Below are 19,927 nucleotides of genomic sequence, written 5' to 3' on the forward strand. Positions count from 1 at the left end.
CTGAATCATACGGCACAGAAACAGGCCCTTCAGCCCACAAAGTCTATCTACACTCGTCCTATTTGCCTGCATCAGTCCCGTATCCCTTTGCATCTTTCCTAGCCAAACATCTTTTCAAAGTTGTAATTTTATCTGCCTCCTCTGGCAGCTCGTTCCATGTTTCTGCTTCTCGAATCCGCGAGAGTGTGTGTGTGTGTGTGTTTTGAGGGGTTGTGAGTGGGTTGTGCGAATGGGTTATGTGGGAGCGGTGGGAGTTTGGCGTGTGTGTGTGTGTGTGTGTGTGTGTGTGTGTGTGTGCGTATGTGCGTGCGTATGTGCGTGCGTATGTGTGTGTGATGTGGTAATATACCTGGTGCTCCCTGCTTCCCTGCAGTCACCACAAGGTGGCAGACATTGTCCACTCTCTCACATCAAGGGGTCGCTGAAACTTCACCAAAGTGAGACGGGAAAGACCTGCCCAGTGTGGGTGCGGAGTTTGTGTGGATTTTTCAGCTGGTTGTGGGATTTCACAGCTCGGGTTCTGTTGCCCTGCACTGTGCCTGCACTACATCCTGCACCACACGTGTAGTTCACTCTGGGGGTGGTGGGTGCATGGAACGAGCTGCCAGAGGAGGTAGTTGAGGCAGGTACAATGACAGCATTTGGACAGATACATGATGGATAGGAAAGGCTTAGAGGGATATGGACCAAATGCGGGAATGGGCAAAGCAGGTGCAGGATTCCTTGAAGGTTATTTTGCAAGTTGAATCGGTAGTAAGGAAGGCAAATGCAATGTTAGCATTCATTTTGACAGTAATTGAACATAAAAATGGAGATGTAATGCTGCTGGTTTATAAGGCATTGGTTAGATCACATTTGGAGTATTGCGAGCAGTTTAGGACCCCATATCTAAGGAAGGATGTGTTGGCGTTGGAGAGGGTCCAGAGGAGGTTTACGAGAATGATCCGGGGATGATTGGGTTCAACATATGAGTGTTTAACAGCTCTTGTTTAGTTTAGCGCGTAAACAGGCCCTTCAGCCCACCGAGTCCGCGTCAACCAGTGATCCCCGCTCACTAACACTATCTGACGCACACTAAGGATAACTTACTTTTATACCAAGCCAATAACCCACAAACCTGTACGTCTTTGGAGTGTGGGAGGAACCAAAGATCTCGGAGAAAACCCACACAGGTGATGGGGAGAACATACAAACCACTTAGAGACAGTACCTGCAGGCAGGTCGAACGCGGGTCCCTGGCACCGTAAGGCCGCAACTCTACTGTGCCTGTCCTTGCTGGAGTTTAGAAGGATGAGGGGGGACCTCATTGAAACTTACAGAATAGTGAAAGGCCTGGATATAGTGGATGTGGAGAGGATGTTTTCACGAGTGAGAGAGTCTAGGACCAGAGGCCAAAGCCTCAGAATAAAAGGAGATGAGGAGGAATTGCTTTAGTCAGTGGGTGGTGAATCTGTGCAATTCATTACCACAGATGCTGTGGAGGCTGTCAATGGGTATTTTTAAGATGGAAATTGACAGGTTCTTGATTAGGAAGGGTGTCAGGGGTTATGGGGAGAAGGCAGGAGAATGGGGTTGAGAGGGAAAGATAGATCAGGCATGATTGAATGGTGGACTAGACTCAGTGGGCCTAATGGCCTAGTTTTGCTCCTTTGATTAATGAACTCCATCTGCCATTCACCATCTATGTCTATAACTGATCTAGATCTCGCTGTTTTCTTTGTCGGCCTGATTTACTGTCCACAACGCCACCAATATTTCCAAACTTACTAACCAACTGTCTATATTTTCATCAGCTATTTGGAATATAAAGTGTAGAAACGAGGAACTGCAGATACTGGTTTATACCAAAAGCAGTTTGAAGAAGGGTCCTGACCCAAAATGTCACCACTCCTTTTTCTCCAGAGATACTGCCTGACCGACTGAGTTACTCTAGCACTTTGTGTCTTTTTCTTATATATTTATATGGTATATACTAGTCCAAGTGGACCCGTTCTGCCCAAACCTCTCCTGCATTGGTGCAGCACCCTCTCCCCCCCCCCCTCCCCCCCCCTCCTCTCTCCCCCCCCTCCCCCCCTCCTCTCTCCCCACCCTCCCCTTCCCCCTCCTCTCTCCCCACTCCCCTCCTCTCCCCCACTCCCTCCTCTCCCCCTCTCCTCCCCTCCCCTCTCCTTCTCCTCTCCCTCTCCTCTCCCCCTCTTCTCCTCTCCCCGCCCTCTCCTCCCCTCCCTCCTCCCCATCCCCTCCCCCATTCCCCACCCCCCCACTCCATCCCCCTCAACCCCCCTTATCCTCCCTCCACCAGCCTCCCTTCCTCCCTCCACCCCCCTCCCTCCCTCACCCCCTCCCCCACCCCCACCCCCACCCCCCTCCCTCCCTCCCTCCCTAGGAGATAGATTTAAACATTAAAATATGAATAACTTTAAAAATATAACACCGATTTCAATGAAACTTCTTCCATTAGCACCAAAGTGTCGACGCTGAGTAAGGTGGGCCTAAAATTGTCGCGCTGTCATGTAACGTTTTGGCTGTAGTTCAGGAATAAACAAACAGGCAAATGAGAGTTTTAGTATATAGATATCTTACTGGTATTTATAATGTGTGTGTGTGTGTGTGTGTGTGTGTCTGTGCATGTATGCATGCGTATGTGTGTGTGTGTGTGTGTGTGTGTGTGTCTGTGTGTGTGTGTATGTGTGAGAGAAATCCTTTGCATTTAAGTCTGTGAATTACTAGAAGAATTAAGCGGTTTCACAAAGTGAAAAGGCTTTTGCATCGACTCAACTTTATATCCACAGGTCGTGGTATTTTAACGTGCTTCTGTGAAGCATAAACTGCTTTAAGAAGGTGGGATTTAGCAGCCGCCATGTGCTGATGGGAACAGTTCTGCCCTGGGCTGTACACTGGGACAGATGTTGGTATGTGGCATGTCATTCGGCAGGGGGATTCTTTGACTTTCACTTGCAGGGACAGCTTCAGGATTAGGAGGAGGTGCAGAGCAAAAGGACTCGCTGGGAGCACCTGTTGTTTAATTATTGCGGATTGGGAGGGATTACTCCAATGACATGGCATTTTTCCTGAAATGCCAAGAACTCCGGCTATGGAGCCACAATCGCTTCCACGCCTATCAAAGGCACTTGTGTAGACTTCAGTCCACAAGCATTTCCTTCAGCACAGCAGATGGTCAGAGACAAATTCACATCCATCACAACTCATTAACGAATTTTATACATGGATCCGACTCCGAGCTGCTTCCAAAACTTTGCAGATTAAGTTGCAGAGTTTAAGCCAGAGTCTATCTCCGATATCCCATTTCAGTCGTCTTCCACGTTGGATTTTTTTCGATCCTTCAGCAAGGTTTTTACAAAAGATTAGGTTTGTTAAAACATTAATATTTACAGTAAAGAGCAAAGAACAAACTCGGCCGGTCGGGCAGCATCTGTGAATGGAAAGGGATGGCCGACGTTTCAGGCCAGGAACATAATGCATCTGGACCAATGGTTTAGAGGGGAGCTCGGTGGTTAGGTCAGTATAGCTAGGTTAGTATAGCTAAGTTAGTATAGCTAAGTTAGTATAGCTAGGTCAGTGTAGCTAGGTCAGTATAGCTAGGTTATTATAGTTAGGTCAGTATAGCTAGGTCAGCATAGCTAAGTCAGTATAGCTAAGTTAGTATAGCTAGGTTGGTATAGCTAGGTTAGTGCAGCCCAGGTGGGCCATCAGTTTAATTTAGTTAGTTTAGGTTTGATGGGCTGAGGAACCTGTTTCCGTGCTTCTGAATTAGTGGCCATAATGTTACTATTTAATTTCAGGGGTTATTTTCCGCAGACGTGGTCAGTATAAGAGTGAGCTCCAGGCGGATTGTGTCGCTGCCTCTGAGTGCTGTGAATGACTGGGTTAGACTGACGGTCGCTATTTGCCCGGCCTTACTGAGCATCTGTTATGGTGGCAGGGGTCACCGTGATGGGGAAGGGAAGGCTCCACGCTGACATCAAATGCTGCAGAAGTAATGTCCTTTGATGTAATCCAGCTGTAAACTCTTGCTGACAGTTTGAAGAGCTGGCTCTGGAATGTGGCTTGGATGGATATCAGTTACAGTTACCGGAATGTATTGAGCTGCCTGCTATTTGCTCGCTGGTTCTGCTTGTGATCGCCGTTATTAAGTGCAGCTTGAGAAGGCGCTGGGGAATGTGTGCCTGCTGCTCTTCTGGGGCAGTGTAGCTTTAAGAACTAATCCTGCTGCAATTCACTGGAATGAGCCACTAGGACGAAGGTCAGGCTGGTGGGGAAATAATCCCTTGGCTCCTCTAATCTGTAGCCCCTTCCCCACGGGCAATCCCTGGGAACCGCTGCCCCCATATGTTACACAAGTCCATTTGTCCCATCCCCCTGACTTTATCAATCAACTGGGTTTAAGATATTAAATGTTGGGGAAGTGTACTCAGAATGGATAAGTCAGAATCTTCTGGTCCAAATTTGGTTACATTGATTATGTACAGTGTATATTTGTACATTTAGTGTTTAGTTGAGACAATATTGGAATCTATGGTTAGGTAAAGGACATTTGGATGGGTACATGGATAGGATGGGGAAAAATAGATCAGCCATGATTGAATGACGGAGTAGACTCGATGGACTGAATGGCCTAATTCTGCTACCATGTCTTATGGTCTTATGAAACGGTTTAGAGGGATATGGGCCAAATGTGGGTAAATGGAACTAGCTTAGACTCGGAGCCTCAGTTCATGAACCGCTGATGTACATTTCCTACCCTACTTTAACTTCCCAAAATGGATTACTTTGCACCTATCGAGGTTAAATTCCATCTGCCACCACTCCACCCAACTTTCCACCTGACCTACATCCTGCTGCAGCTTTAGACACCCTTCCTCAATAGCCGAAAAACCCAATTTTCATGCCATCCTCAAACTTGCTGATCATATTTAGTTTAGAGATACAGCGCGGAGACAGGCCCTTTGGCTCACCGATTCCGCTCCGACCAGCGATCCCCGCATACTAATGCTATCCTACACACAGTGGGGACAATTTACTTTTATACCAAGCCAATTAACCTACAAACCTGTAAGTCTTTGGAGTGTGGGAGGAAACCGGAGATCCCAGAGAAAATCCACACAGGTCACGGGGAGAATGTACAAACTCCATACAGAGAGTCTGTTACAGTGGTCAGGATGGAATTCAGGTCTCTAGCCATGTACGGCAGCACCTACATTCCCATCCAGTTGTTATTATTTATCATGAGCAGCAAAGTCATGCAGCAAGGATCGCTGAGGAAGGTAGGTAGTGTGTTGGTCTACTTGATAAGAGGAATTGAGTACAGGTGTAGAGACAACTTGCTGTAATTATGTGAGGCGCTGCAGAGACTGTATCTGGAATGTAAAGTACAGATCTGCTCTCCCTACCAGACGAAGGAAATATGTGCAGAAGAGAAACGTGGAGCGGAGGTTTCCTAGATTGATTCCTGGCGTTACACACTCACCAATGTAGAGGCTTTAAACAGATTTGAGGGCTGCACCATCTCCAGTCCAGATGAACGAGAGAGAATCACATTAAAACACAACTGGAGCCTTCAGGGTAGATGCTGGACCCTTGCGGCTGATGGCTGATGACTAGTACTGGATCACAGTCTCATAAAAATGCCGGCCATTCAGGACCGGGATGACGTTTCACTCTGAGGGCTGGCAGCGAGGTACACGGACATAAGCAATCCCAGCACTGATCCCGGTCCAGCACCACAGGTCACAGAATTCCAATCTGAAAAGCATCCCAGCTTTCAGGCTCCTGCTTCTTCTCCCAGAAGGTAGAGGACAGTGTGGCCAGGTTGTCAGGCATCCTTGACGATACTTCCAGCCTCCCTGGTGCAACGCACTATGGGGGGGTGGACTGGACGGGAGGAGGTGCCGAGCCTGTGATGGACTGGGCTGCCTTCACCACTCTCTGCAGGCTCAGGCAGAGCAGTGGCCACACCAGGGTGAGAAGCTTCCCGTCAGACTACTTTATATAGTGCATCCATAGACAATCGAGAGAATCCTAGTGGACATGTCGGATCTTCTCAGATTCCCAAGAAAGTAAATACACTGATGCGCTTTCTTGATCACCGCGTCAGTGAGGAGGGTTCGGATGACATCATCGGAGCAAGTCTCCTTGACCATCTAGGTGACTGTTTGCACACACAAAGAATAGGTCCACAGAGGATAGCCATCTCCCATGCACCACATTCAGTCCTGGTGAAGTGAGAGGTCGCAGATGTCGGCAAAGATTGTGGCCAGTTGATGGATGATGCTCAAGACATCAGAACTCATCCAGTTGTTTGACGGTATCTGAACTGCTGAGTTTCTCCAGCAGTTTTTTTTTTTTGCTCCAGACCAGCATCTGCAGTTCTTGTCTCCTTTCTCTCTCTCTCTCTCTCCTCTCCCTCTCTCTCTTTGCACAGCTGCCCCTTCAAGCTGCACCATGCCCCTGCGCAGCTGCACGATTGGGTGAGGGGACCGAGTAACGGAGACAAGTTCCCAGTCCTCCACTGGCAGGAGACCCTGTCCTCCACTGGCAGTGGCAGCTCGGTGGAGCTGCTACAAATGCGGTGTCTGGGCATTGCAACGCCGCTATCTTTGAGCTCAAATGCTGAGAATGTTTCTGCTGTGCAACTCTGGCAATGGCATGAGAGCAGCGCATCACCAAGCCTATTTATAGGCTGCACAGTCATGGAGAGGGTCTGGCATCCAATGCTGGGGATATCTGTTTCAGAGAGCACTTCACCATAGAGTCAAACAGCATGGAAACAGGCCCTTCGGCCAAACTCGCCCATGCCAACCGTGATGCCCCGTTAAGAATAAGGGGGAGGCGATTTAGGACTGAGATGAGGAAAAACTTTTTCACCCAGAGAGTTGTGGATCTGTGGAATTCTTTGCCACAGAAGGCAGTGGAAGCCAATTCACTGCATGCTTTCCAAGAGAGAGTTGGATTTAGCTCTTAGGGCTAACGGAATCAAGGAATATGGGGGAAAAGCAGGAACGGGGTACTGATGTTGGATGATCAGCCATGATCACATTGAATGGTGGTGCAGGCTCGAAGGGCTGAATGGTCTACTCTTGCACCTATTTTCTATGTTTCTATGTCCGATGTTGGTTGCATCTGCCCCCACCTGGCCCAACCCCCTGGGGACTTTTCCTACCCATGAACCTGTCCAGGAACCTTTTGTGTTGCCAATGATAAAAGTTCTCAGACACACTAAACTGCGACAATCGTGTGTTCAGCCGGGGACCGCGTTCAGATACGTTCACCATCTGTCCCATCACCCGGGCGGGCCATCTCGTCACCTGGGACTCTGCTGCACTGGAGGTCTGAGATGATATCAGTGAAACGCCGGTGTCTCTGGTCCACTGAAGTGCTCATCCCTGGGGCCGATTAAATCTCTCACCTTAAGCCTGTGCCCTCTAGTATTAGAATCCTCTAATCTGGGGGGTAAAGACTGTGAGTGTTCACTTTATCCGTGCATTTCATGATCTTGTACACCTCAATAAGGTCACCCCTCTGCCTCCTACACTCCACAAACAGCACCAGCCGATCCAACCTCTCCCTTTAACGTAGGTTGGCAAGTCCAGGTAATGTCCGGATCGTAGGCTGACCGGTGTCCTGGGCTGACCGCTCCGGTTCCCCTCCCTGACCCTGACCCTGACCCGTCCTCCCACAAGGCCGGACACTCGGCCGGAGGGAAACGCTTGCCTGCCTGATTGGATGGTGGGCGGGCACGGGGGAGGTGCTGCAGCCGCCGGGGGCTGTCCTGTTACCATGCAGTGTGTGTGGCTGCAGCTGCCGGCCAGTCTTGAGCCTCGCTGGGGCAGTGGGAGAGGCGGGCAGCGAGCCCAGCGAGGGGGAAAGGGGGAGAGAGAGAGGGGAGCAGCGAGCCCAGAGAGCGGGAAAGGGGGAGAGAGAGAGAGGGGAGCAGCGAGCCCAGAGAGCGGGAAAGGGAGAGGCGGACAGGGGGAGAGAGGGGCACAGGGAGAGAAGGAGGCAGTGAGCAGGGCAGAGGGGGGAGAGAGGGGCAGTGAAAGTGAGGGGGGGGAGAGGGGCAGTGAAAGAGAGGGGCAGTGAGAGGGGGGAGAGAGGAGCAGGGGCAGTGAGAGAGAGAGAGGGGCAGTGAGGGAGAGAGGGGCAGTGGGGGAGAGAGGGGCAGTGGGGGAGAGAGGGGCAGTGGGGGAGAGAGGGGCAGTGGGGGAGAGAGGGGCAGTGGGGGAGAGAGAGGGGCAGTGGGGGAGAGAGAGGGGCAGTGGGGGGGAGAGAGGGGCAGTGGGGGGGAGAGAGGGGCAGTGGGGGGGAGAGAGGGGCAGTGAGAGAGAGAGAGGGGCAGGGGGAGAGAGGGGGGCAGGAGGAGAGAGGGGGGCAGGGGGAGAGAGGGGGGCAGGGGGAGAGAGGGGCAGGGGGAGAGAGGGGCAGTGAGACAGTCTCCCCGCGCTGAGAGTACACACACACACACACACACACACACACACACACACACAGTGTGGGGGTAGAGCAGAGCAGACCCAGAGCAGAGGCGGGGAATGTGAGTGTAGGCTGGGCTGGGCACCACACTTCACTGTGTCTGTACATGGAGTCGGGTGGTGGGCCCGGACGGTCCCCCTCGGTGCGGCACCAGGACTGATGTTCACCGCTGCCCCTGGGCGCAGCCTGAAGGATGGACATGGAGAAGTCGAGCAGTGAGGACTCGTCTCTGCACCGCAGCCCGTCCCTGGACAGCAGGGACACCGGCCCCCGGCCCACCCCAGCCCCCGGGCCCCCGCTCGCCGGGGGCTTCACCGCCGCCGCCTTCTACGGCGACTCGCGGCCGGGCGGGCGTGGGCCGGTGGAGCTGGGGCTGAGGGGTGACCGCTACTCCACCCCCCGGGGCAGCAAGTACGTGGTCTTTTACCTGGACGTCTCCTTTCTCTTCCTCCTAGAGTTCCACAGGTGCAGCATGGCCGCCGGGTGTCTGTGTTGCCTCAAGTACCTGATGTTTGTCTTCAACCTCGTCTTCTGGGTGAGTCCCACAACGGGGGGGGGGGGGGGGGGTGTTGGGAGAGGGGAGAGTTACCACGGGAGGGGGGAGAGTGACCAGCGAGGGAAGGAGGGGGGGGAGAGGTAACATGGCATGGGAGGGGAAAGAGTTACCGAGGGAGGGAGGAGGGGAGGGGGTTACCAGAGGAGGGGAGGGGGTTACCAGGGGAGGTGGGGTTACCTGGGAGGTGGGGGTGTTTGGGGAGAGTTGGGTTTGTTGCCTCAAGGACCTGATGTTTGTCTTCAACCTTCCGGGTGAGTTTGACGGTGGGTGGGTGGGTGGGTGGGTGGGGGGGTGACGACTTGGGTGGAGTGACTGGGGGAGATGGGGGTGATTGGGAGAGTGTTGGTGAGGGGGAGGGAGGTGTTGCCTCAAGTACCTGCTGTCTGCCTTCGACCCAGTCTTCTGGGCGAGTCTTGCAATGGGGGAGAGTGACTGGGGTGTCGGAGTGATGGGGTGACTGGGGTGTCGGAGTGATGGGGTGATGGGGTGTCAGAGTGATGGGGTGACTGGGTGTGAACCCCAGATTTGATCCCGTTCTGCTGTTGATTCACAAAGTGGTTTCAAGTTTCTGTGGCTGCCGATTCTGTGTATGGTCATTGTGCAGCCAGTGTCCAGTACATATAGTCATAGAATTGTACAGCACATTGTCTATGCTGACCATCAGGATTATCCATACTGATCCTTGCACCTGTATTAATTTCACATCCCTCTGGGCCTCTCTAACAAAGTACTTTGTGCAGTACTGAAGATCTGTCTGAAGAAGGATCTTACATAGAAACATAGAAAATGGGTGCAGGAGCAGGCCATTCGGCCCTTCAAGCCTGCACCGCCATTCAATATGATCATGGCTGATCATCCAACTCAGTATCCTGTACCTGCCTTCTCTCCATACCCCCTGATCCCTTTAGCCACAAGGGCCACATCTAACTCCCTCTTAAATATAGCCAATGAACTGGCCTCAACTACCTTCAGTGGCAGAGAATTTCACAGATTCGCCACTCTCTGTGTGGAAAGAAAACTTTCTCATCTCGGTCCTAAAGACTTCCCTGTTATCCTTAAACTGTGACCCCTTGTTCTGGACTTCCCCAACATCGGGAACAATCTTCCTGCATCTAGCCTGTCCAACCCCTTAAGAATTTTGTAAGTTTCTATAAGATCCCCCCTCAATCTTCTAAATTCCAGCGAGTACAAGCCGAGTTTATCCAGTCTTTCTTCACATGAAAGTCCTGCCATCCCAGGAATCAATCTGGTGAACCTTCTCTGTACTCCCTCTATGGCAAGAATGTCTTTCCTCAGATTAGGAGACCTCTTGATCCGAAACGTCACCCATTCCTTCTCTCCCGAGATGCTGCCTGACGCGCTGACTAAGTTACTCCAGCATTTTGTGTCGAAGTACTTGTGCAAACACTTTTCAAACGTTATAATTGTTCCTGCCTCCTCTGGTAGCTCCGCATACTCATCGCCCTCTATGTGTGGAAGACGTGCCCCTCAAACCCCGGTCAAACTCGACCCTCTCACCCACCTCTGCCCGCCAGCTTCAAACATCCCCACTATGAAACACTTGGTCTACCCACCCTCTCTACGCTTCTCATATATTTTTTATACATGTCTTTGATGTCATCTCTCAGCCACCATGGCACCGGAGGAGATTGACTGAGACTATCCAATCTCTCCTTGTAACCCAAGCCCTCCCGCCCTGGCAGTGTTCTTCTGAACCTTTGCTGCACCACTCCAGTGAATCTCAACTTTGTTGCCATGCAGTGACCAGGACTGTGTGCAAAATTCGAGGTGTCACCTCACCAACATTTGTGCACCTGTAACATCACCACAACTCCGACTCAATGCCTCAGCCGATGCAGGCTAACGCACACACACACACCTCCCTGTCTACCTGTGTTGTCACTTTAGAGAACCGTGTACATGTACCCCCTGTTGACTTGTCCTATACTAACCCCATTTGCCAGCACTTGGTCTGTTGCCACAAGTACGGTTTCATTAGTACAGGTGTCGGGGGTTATGGGGAGAAGGCAGGAGAATGGGATCAAGAGGGAAAGATAGATCAGCCATGATTGAATGGCAAGGTAGACTTGCTGGGCTGAATGGCCTAATTCTGCTCCTATCTCTGATGAAGGCCATAAGACATAGGAACAGAAATAGGCCATTCGGCCCATCGTCCACTCTGCCATTCAATCATGGTTGACCAATTTTTTGCTCTCAGCCCCATTCTCTTGCCTCCTCCTTGTTCTGTGTATTTCACCAAGATGTATAAATGTTGAGTGTCTCTGCCTCCACTGCTGTTGCTTCACCTTTCACCATCTCACCTGTTAAAAGCAATCTTCTGTCTTCCTCTTCATCTCATCATTCACCGCCACAGGCTTTTCCCACTCACGTAACCTGTTCATGTTCCCTTTCGCACGGTTGACGCCCGTCCACAGTTTGTTTTCCCCCAGCTGTTTCAGCACCTCAGTACAATGCCCATGGCCCTGTCACCCAAATCATCGATATAGGGCGGCCCTGTGGCTCAGCAGCAAAGATAATAGATGGGAGCAAGATGGACCACTCTGTCAAAATCACCTATACTGAAGTGTAATACGCAAAGGAGCCATTTTAGTAGGTAAAACCATTATGCCTCTCGCAGTGTAATCAGTGTTTTGGGGAACTGTATGTGTGATGATACCATTAAAATGCAGAATATATCTCATCTATCAATTCACAGATTTTTGTTATTTTTCTGCCTACTAAAATGGCGCCATGAGATATTACGGTTTTTGGAGTCGAGTGGTCTGACTTGCTCCTCCAGTATCTTTGCTCAGCAGGTAGTGCTGCTGGCTCACGACTCAATGGCCTGTGTTTAATCCTGACCTCGACGGCATTCAGCGGGGAGTTTGTACGTTCACCCTGCGGGTTTCCTCTGGGTGTTCCGGTGCCCCCCGACATCCCTGCAACGTGCAGGGTGACCGGTTAATTGGCCGCTTAAATTGCCCACCCCCATGCGGGTGAGTGGTTAAAAAATCAAGCGGAGAGGGAGGTGGCAGGAAAATGAGGAGAGGGGGAATGGAACATGGGATGGCTGGGCTGGGGTGATGTGGATCCAATCCATTCAACAGACTCTTTACCTCCCCCCCCCCCCCCTACCTCCTACCCTTGTTATTGTTGGTTTCTAATCTTGGTGTTGGTTTATTATTGTCACGTAAACTGAGATACAGTGAAAAGCTTCTTGCGTGCTGCCCCGGCAGATACTACTATGCATGGGTTTGTGTACCTTCTGCCCAATGGGAGAGGGGAGAAGTGGGAATGACCGGGGTGTGAGTGGTCTGCAGCGTTCCTGAGGCAGTGTGAAGTGTAGATGTTGGCGAGTCTAGTCTGTGTGATGGACTGGGCTGTGAGCCATAATTCTCTGCAGTTTCTCTCAATAGACAATAGACAATAGGTGCAGGAGTAGGCCATTCAGCCCTTCGAGCCAGCACCGCCATTCAATGCGATCATGGCTGATCACTCTCAATCAGTACCCCGTTCCTGCCTTCTCCCCATACCCCCTCACTCCGCTATCCTTAAGAGCTCTATCCAGCTCTCTCTTGAAAGCATCCAATGAACTGGCCTCCACTGCCTTCTGAGGCAGAGAATTCCACACCTTCACCACCCTCTGACTGAAAAAGTTCTTCCTCATCTCCGTTCTAAATGGCCTACCCCTTATTCTTAAACTGTGGCCCCTTGTTCTGGACTCCCCCAACATTGGGAACATGTTATCTGCCTCTAATGTGTCCAATCCCCTAATTATCTTATATGTTTCAATAAGATCCCCCCTCATCCTTCTAAATTCCAGTGTATACAAGCCCAATCACTCCAGCCTTTCAACATATGACAGTCCCGCCATTCCGGGAATTAACCTAGTGAACCTACGCTGCACGCCCTCCATAGCAAGAATATCCTTCCTCAAATTTGGAGACCAAAACTGCACACAGTATTCCAGGTGCGGTCTCACCAGGGCCCGGTACAACTGTAGAAGGACCTCTTTGCTCCTATACTCAACTCCTCTTGTTACGAAGGCCAACATTCCATTGGCTTTCTTCACTGCCTGCTGTACCTGCATGCTTCCTTTCATTGACTGATGCATTAGGACACCCAGATCTCGTTGAACTCCCCCTCATCCTAACTTGACACCATTCAGATAATAATCTGCCTTTCTATTCTTACTTCCAAAGTGAATAACCTCACACTTATCTACATTAAACTGCATCTGCCATGTATCCGCCCACTCACACAACCTGTCCAAGTCACCCTGCAGCCTTATTGCATCTTCCTCACAATTCACACTACCCCCCAACTTAGTATCATCTGCAAATTTGCTAATGGTACTTTTAATCCCTTCGTCTAAGTCATTAATGTATATCGTTGGGCTTGGGCAGAGCTGTTGCCAGACCAAGCTGTGATGTATCTTGATGTGGATCTGTAGAAGTTGGTACGAGTTGTCCTTCATCTTCTGAGTTGGTGCAGGTGCATCGTTGATCCCTGCGGGGCCCCTCTGTCTGAAAAGCGTTTGTCCAAAACCTCTCCTTTCAAAGAGCAGTGATTCTCCTTCCTGTGACCCTCGGTCCTACGATAGCGTTCCCCTTCTCACACGGTTTCGCTGCACCTTTTTAGTGCCACGCTTAGTGCAATGAATGCAAGGGTCGCCACTTTAACCCTGCAAGTAGCAGCTCTGATGGGTCTGTTGGGAGGTGTGGAGTTGAGGGTCCCGGTGAAATCCAACCAGGAGATGGGACGCTTTATGCGAGTGACTGTTTGGGAGTGGGCAGAGTCACTGGTGATTCGTGGCTGGTGATCGGGCTGATTTGTCCTCGTCTCTGTGAACAGGCCGTGTCTGGTCCATTTCACGTTGCCGGGCGCATGCCAGTGCTGTCTCTGGAGTGGGGCAGCTTGGCCAGAGGCACAGAGAGGTCTGGAGAGCAGGTCTCCAGTACCACCGCGGTGATGTTGTACGGTCCGCGATGTTGGCTCCGGCGCTCCCAGCCGTTTCTCAGGACCACGTGGAGTCTGTGGGAGTCGGGCTCCTGTGACGGTAGAATCTTGGGAGGGATCGGGATCGATCACAGTTTGGTTGGCATCTTGGTTGTCATGGATAAGTTGGGCCGAAGGGGCCTGCTTCCACACTGTATAACTAACTACCACACCACTTGGCATTTCCCACTGAACGTGGTTGCAAATCTCGTGGTTGCCGAGTGGTGATTCTACTTTATCTCCATCCCATTCTGTCCCGCTCCCCTCCTCTGCCTAGTCTCCTGCTCCACATCCCACACCCCCCTCCTAGCTCCATGATGGAGATAAATCCTCGTTATTATTTAGAAGCTGTAACTATGTTTGGACCAAGTCTTGAGCTTGGTTGGAGAAAGTTATCTGAATCAGCTGTGTATATAAAAGAGAACCTGTCGTATCATGTTTCATGGATCATTGAAATTCGCTCCCTGATGTAGCCTCGCTGGTCTTCCTGTAGCTGGCTCTGGGTCCTGTCCGTCTGCTCCCAATACACCCATGGTCTTCACAGAGCCCTCGTGGTCTCCGCTGCTCTCTGGTCACTGGCCTGGCTTGGCCCGGCTCACTGACAGAGCGGCCAGTGCCTAGTCTGATCCAGCCACGCTCCTGTCTCCGGACTGTTCCGAGCCCCGCGGCCCGTGAACGGCCTTTTGTTTATTGTGGTGTGACAGGGACCACCCCTGGGCTGTGGAGAATTCAGCAGATCCATGGAGCCACGTGGTACGGGAGGAGATGTATCAGCCGTGACCCCCCTAGCAACACCGTTCCTGAGCATTGCTGGAAATCCCACTGGACCCTGAGGGCGTGAAACTCTGTCCACGTACACCATTGGCAGAAAGATGGCAGACAGGCCCCCGGGGGGGGGGGACACACCAATTTTATGGGGTTTGGTTTGTGGTGCCCGGTTTCTGTGGGGGCAATGCCGGCACTGGTTTTATGAGGCTTGGTTTGTGTGGGGGGTTTCTGTGAGGGCTCCTGTATTATAGGGGCACTGGTTATGTGGGCTAACTACCTGCCAACCTGCCCTTGCACTCGATGGAAATCATCAACTTCTTCAGCCTAGCACTTTCAAGTTTTATTGAACAATCACGTGAATATTTCCACCACGTGTGTGCTGTACTGGCTAAATGCCTCCATGTTCATCAATCCATCACCGTCCTGACCTGCAGTGTGTATCATGTGTGTAGCTTGCACACACAACCAACGCACAGGAGCCCAGGGATGTGGGGCACGGCTTGGACTTTCATTGTGCGAGAAATGTGGCGGCACGGTGGCGCAGCGGTAGAGTTGCTGCCGACCCTGACTATGGGCACCGTTTGTACGTTCTCCCCGTGACCTGCGTGGGTTTTCTCCGAGATCTTCGGTTTCCTCCCACACTCCAAAGATGTGCGGGTTTGTAGGTTAATTGACCGGGTAATATGTAAAAAATTGTCCCTAGTGTGTGTAGGATAGTGTTAGTGTGCGGGGGATCGCTGGGCGGAGCGGACTCGGTGGGCCGAAGGGCCTGTTTCCGCGCTGTATCTCTAAATCTAAATCTAAAATTGATCAGGCGTGTCTGTCCCGTGAAGTTAATTCAATTGAGCAGTGAGTAGTTTGGGCAACCGCTTCACCACAAGTTGCCGTAACTGCATGGCACGGCGTGTAACATGCCTGGTGCCTCCCGCAGCACTGCCTCTCTCTCTCTCTGCTGCCAGCACTCCGTAACTAACGGCCCCCTCATCACACGGAGCACAGATGGCGAGGTGCAGAGCGAGACGCTACTGATCACGATAGCGGTGAGACGGCGAGGCCCAGAAAATGCTTCAGCCTGCAGCCTCCTGAAGCAGACAGGCCCATGTGCCAGAGGCTGACACGGCTTATGCCAAGGGCAAGGCTGCAACCCCTGGTCCATGCGCCCTCTTTGTAAGTGACCCACCCTGTCCACTCCGTGCTCCCTCTGATCCTCCCAATGACTCTGTGCATCCCCGTCCCTCACTCGTCCAGTGCTGGGCTTGATCCATCCTTCACTGACTGTCCACAAGAGAGAGGGGGGGGGCTGTCGTCTCCCAGTGTCTCAGGTGAATGTCACCCACACTGCTGTGTAGACCCAGCGACAGTAGTGGCCGGCGATATCGCTCAATCAGGATGAGGTACATCCAGGAGGGGGGTCCACAGATATCCCCCAACCCCCCCATGCTGCCTTTGACGATTGGGTTTGCGAGGACGAGGCGAGGAGAGAGTCATGGAAACAGGCCCTTCGGCCCACCTTGTCCATGCTAACCAAGTTGGCATCCCAGGCTAGTGCCATTGTTTGCAATCAAGTCAACGGTCATTTGAGTGGGTAAATAGGGAATCAGATCATCAGGTTGCTTTGTCCTAAATGCTGGCGAGCTGCCTCAGACTTGTCCACAAGGCCACGGGGAGAATGTACCATCTCTATACTGACAGCACCTGTAGTCAGCATCGAACCTGGGTCTCTGCTGCTGCAAGTGCTGTAAGGCAGCAACTCTACTGCCGGAATTGTGACTTGCAAGGACCCCCCTCACCAGCCCTGGGTCTGACCCTGAGCTACTCTGCCTGGGAAATCAGACCCTCGATCCTCCTGCAGCTCGTCCTCCTTGTCAACCACATTAGCAACGTTGCTATCTTCTACAAATGACTTTATCATCTCCCTTACATGTGAAAGGGCGGCACGGTGGCGCAGCGGTAGAGTTGCTGCCTTACAGCGTGTGCAGTGCCAGAGACCCAGGTTTGACCCCGACTACGGGTGCTGTATGTACGGACTTTGTATGTGCTCCCCGTGACCGCATGGGTTTTCTCTGAGATCTTTTGTTTCCTCCCACACTCCAAATACATACAGGTTTGTAGGTTAATTGGCTTGGTATAAATGTAAATTGTCGCCAGTGTGTGCAGGTTAGCGTTAGTTTGCGGGGATCGCTGGTCGGTGCGGACTCAGTGGGCCGAAGGGCCTGTTCCCGCGCTCTATCTCTAAAACTAAAATCTAACCGTCTTCTAAATCAATATATATATATATATTTAAAAAAGAGAGGGGCAGACACTAACTTGAGGAACTTTCTCACTGTTTCCAGTCCCAAAACCCCCTCAACTATCACCGTGCCTCTGGCCTCCGAGCCAATGTGAGTCCAATATCCCTCGTCCTTGGATCCCAAGGGCTTAGTACTTAGCCAGCATGTCATGTGTCAAAATCCTTGCTAAAACCATATACACTACACAAAGCCTCTTGAACACCACAGGTGTATCTGCCTCAACCTCCAGCTCTGGCAGCACATTCCAGGCACCCACCACCCTCTGTGTAAAAGAAAAACACACTTGCCCCGCACATCCCCTTTAAACTTTGCCCTCTCACCTTAAAGCTATGCCCCCTAGCCTTGCCCCCCCCCTGCACTGAGAGGGCTTCTTCTCTGTACAGATGCCGCTGACTTGTGCAGTAGCTGAGAGTCGCCGGAGCAGTGATTGTTCACTGACCCGATCGTCCGTGACAGTCTGTCATCCCGATTCGGGCGGACCCGAGGGAGTAGTTCCTCGTAACCCAGTGATGTCGCATTGATTTGATTTCCCAACCTGACTCGCTACTAATTTGCATTGTTCACATTAGCCATAACGTCTCATTTCTAAATTTGCAGTTCAGGGATCCAATGAAACTTTCCAACTCATGGTTTCTCCTGGAATCAGTCGTTAAAGTCTCTGAGAGCCTTGGGCAACGTAACATTGTGGAATATCGCGATCAGGCGGCCGTGGCAAACTGCCCTTCGAGGTGTATGTGAATACCTAGCAGTAATTTTGTCAAAACAATGTTTCATTCTTTCAAACATCTGTGAAGACTGATGTGCATCACAAGGAGTATCAATGTAATGTGGGGTATTTATGCAGAGGGTCCTGTTTTTAACTCATCAGGAAATGTATTTGCATTTCTGCAGATGATGTGAATTAATTGACTTGATCGACAGCAACTCAATTCCAAATTAATTAAAGTAATGCTGAGCACTTTCAGTTCTGGATGGTAGTGGGGGATTCTGACTTTCCAATGTTGCTTTAATGCGAGGAGCAGAGATGGGGAGACATTTGTCAACTGTGCCCAAGAGTATTCTCCGATAGAACTATGGCCTGTACCTGACCTAGGGAATGAAAGCATGCAGGTAGTCGAAGTGTTGGCGGGGAACACTGTGGGAATGGTGACGGCAGTTCTGAAACTTTCATGGTAGTTAGGGAAAGAGTAAGGGTTGGTCAATAGACAAGGGCAGGAGTAGGCCATTCGGCCCTTCGAGCCAGCAACCGCCATTCAGTGTGATCATGGCTGACCATCCACCATCAGTACTCCGTTCCTGCTCTTTCCCCATTTCCCTTGACTCCGCTAACAATAAGAGCTCTATCTAACAATAGACAATAGGTGCAGGACAATAGACAATAGGTGCAGGTCCTGGTGAAAGAGTGGGTGCTCAAGGGTAAAACAGCACTGGACAATAGTCAGGCCACCAGCCCCCTGGTTAGTCCTGGCAGGGTGAATCGCTGGGTCAGGATTGGTAGCATGTCTCCCCCAGTTTGGGTTTTGACCACTCCCCTCGGGTCCAGACAAGGCCATAATCCCAGTCCGGACCCGGCCACAGAGCTGATTCCAGTGGTACGGTGACAGAGACTGCCCTTGGGTTGTTACCATCATCAGTTTATTATTGTCATGTGTACCGGGATACAGTGAAAGCCTTTGGCAAATCATACGATCATGAAACACACCAAGGTAGTGCACGAATGGAAAAGGACCACTGTGTGGGATATAATGTTACAGCGAAAGAGAAAGAAATTGGAAGGGCAGTAACAAGACAGGCTGGGACATCAGGAATTCATCCCGAGCGTACAAGAAGTCCGTTCAGTAGACTGGCAACAGTGGGATGGGAGTTGTTCCTGTATCTGGAGCTTTCAAGCTTTTGTACCTTCTTCCCGATGGTGGAGGGGAGAAGAGAGAAGTGAGTGGTCTTTTCTCGAGGCAGTGTGAAGTGTAGATGGAGTTGATGGTCGGGAGTCTGGTCCGTGTGATGGACTGGGCTACATGCACAACACTCTGCAATCTCCTGCGGTCTTGGACAGAGACCAAGCTGTGATACATTGCAGCAGCATATGGTGCATATGTAGAAATTGGCAGTTGCTGGAGAAATGCCGAAACTCCTTAGCCTGTGACGTGAGTGGCCGTCTAATTCTGCCGTCTGTTCTCAGCGTGGTGCTCAGCAGGATGTGTTCTCGAGCTCTGCGTCACGTTCCCTTGCGGAGTGGAGTGTCGAGGAACTGGTTGGCAAGTCCCCAACGCTCAGCCCAGGGCAGCTCAGGAGGAGCCTGGCGAGGACACTGACATTTATTTTGAAAGGACGAGAATACAGATACAGGGACGGAATGCTGAGGCCTTTACAAGGTGCTGGTCGGATCGTATATGGAGTATTGTGTGCAATTTTGGGGGCCTTATCTGACGTAGGATGTGGTGACACTTGAATCCAGATGAGGTTTACAAGGATGATCCCGGGAATGAGTGGGTTAACGTATGATGATCGTTTGGCGACACTGGGCCTGTACTCGCTGGAGGTTAGAAAGATGAGGGGGGACCTCATTGAAACTTATCAAATCGTGAAAGGCTTAAATAGAATGGATGGTTCCACTTGTGGGAGAGTCTAGGGGCCAGATGTGACAGCCTCAGAATAAAAGGGCATTCCTTTAGGAAGGAGATGAAGAGGGATTTATTTAGTCAGAGGGTGGTGAATCTGTGGAATTCATTGCCATAGAAGACTGGAGGCCATCAATGGATATGTTAAAGGCAGAAATAGATCCCTGATTGGTACGGGTGTCAGGGGTTATGGGGAGAAGGCAGGA

The 19,927-nt window shown here is 51.3% G+C and overlaps 1 protein-coding gene across 2 annotated transcripts in view; it reads left to right on the forward strand.

The window, feature by feature from the left end:
* The window catches only part of LOC144603608 (tetraspanin-9-like), a 58,944-nt gene that overhangs the window by 11,876 nt on the left and 27,141 nt on the right, over window positions 1–19,927 (forward strand). The window contains exon 2 of one of the 2 annotated variants that reach the window (XM_078417088.1): window positions 8,946–9,025. In XM_078417088.1, the coding sequence (XP_078273214.1) occupies window positions 8,963–9,025 (63 nt within the window). In that variant the 5' untranslated portion in view covers window positions 8,946–8,962. Of the gene's footprint in view, window positions 1–8,465; window positions 9,026–19,927 lie in introns of those variants that run through there. The other variant, XM_078417087.1, reaches the window with a different exon arrangement.

This window comes from Rhinoraja longicauda, chromosome 20 (assembly GCF_053455715.1).
Source record: "Rhinoraja longicauda isolate Sanriku21f chromosome 20, sRhiLon1.1, whole genome shotgun sequence".
Taxonomy (NCBI): Eukaryota; Metazoa; Chordata; class Chondrichthyes; order Rajiformes; family Arhynchobatidae; genus Rhinoraja; species Rhinoraja longicauda.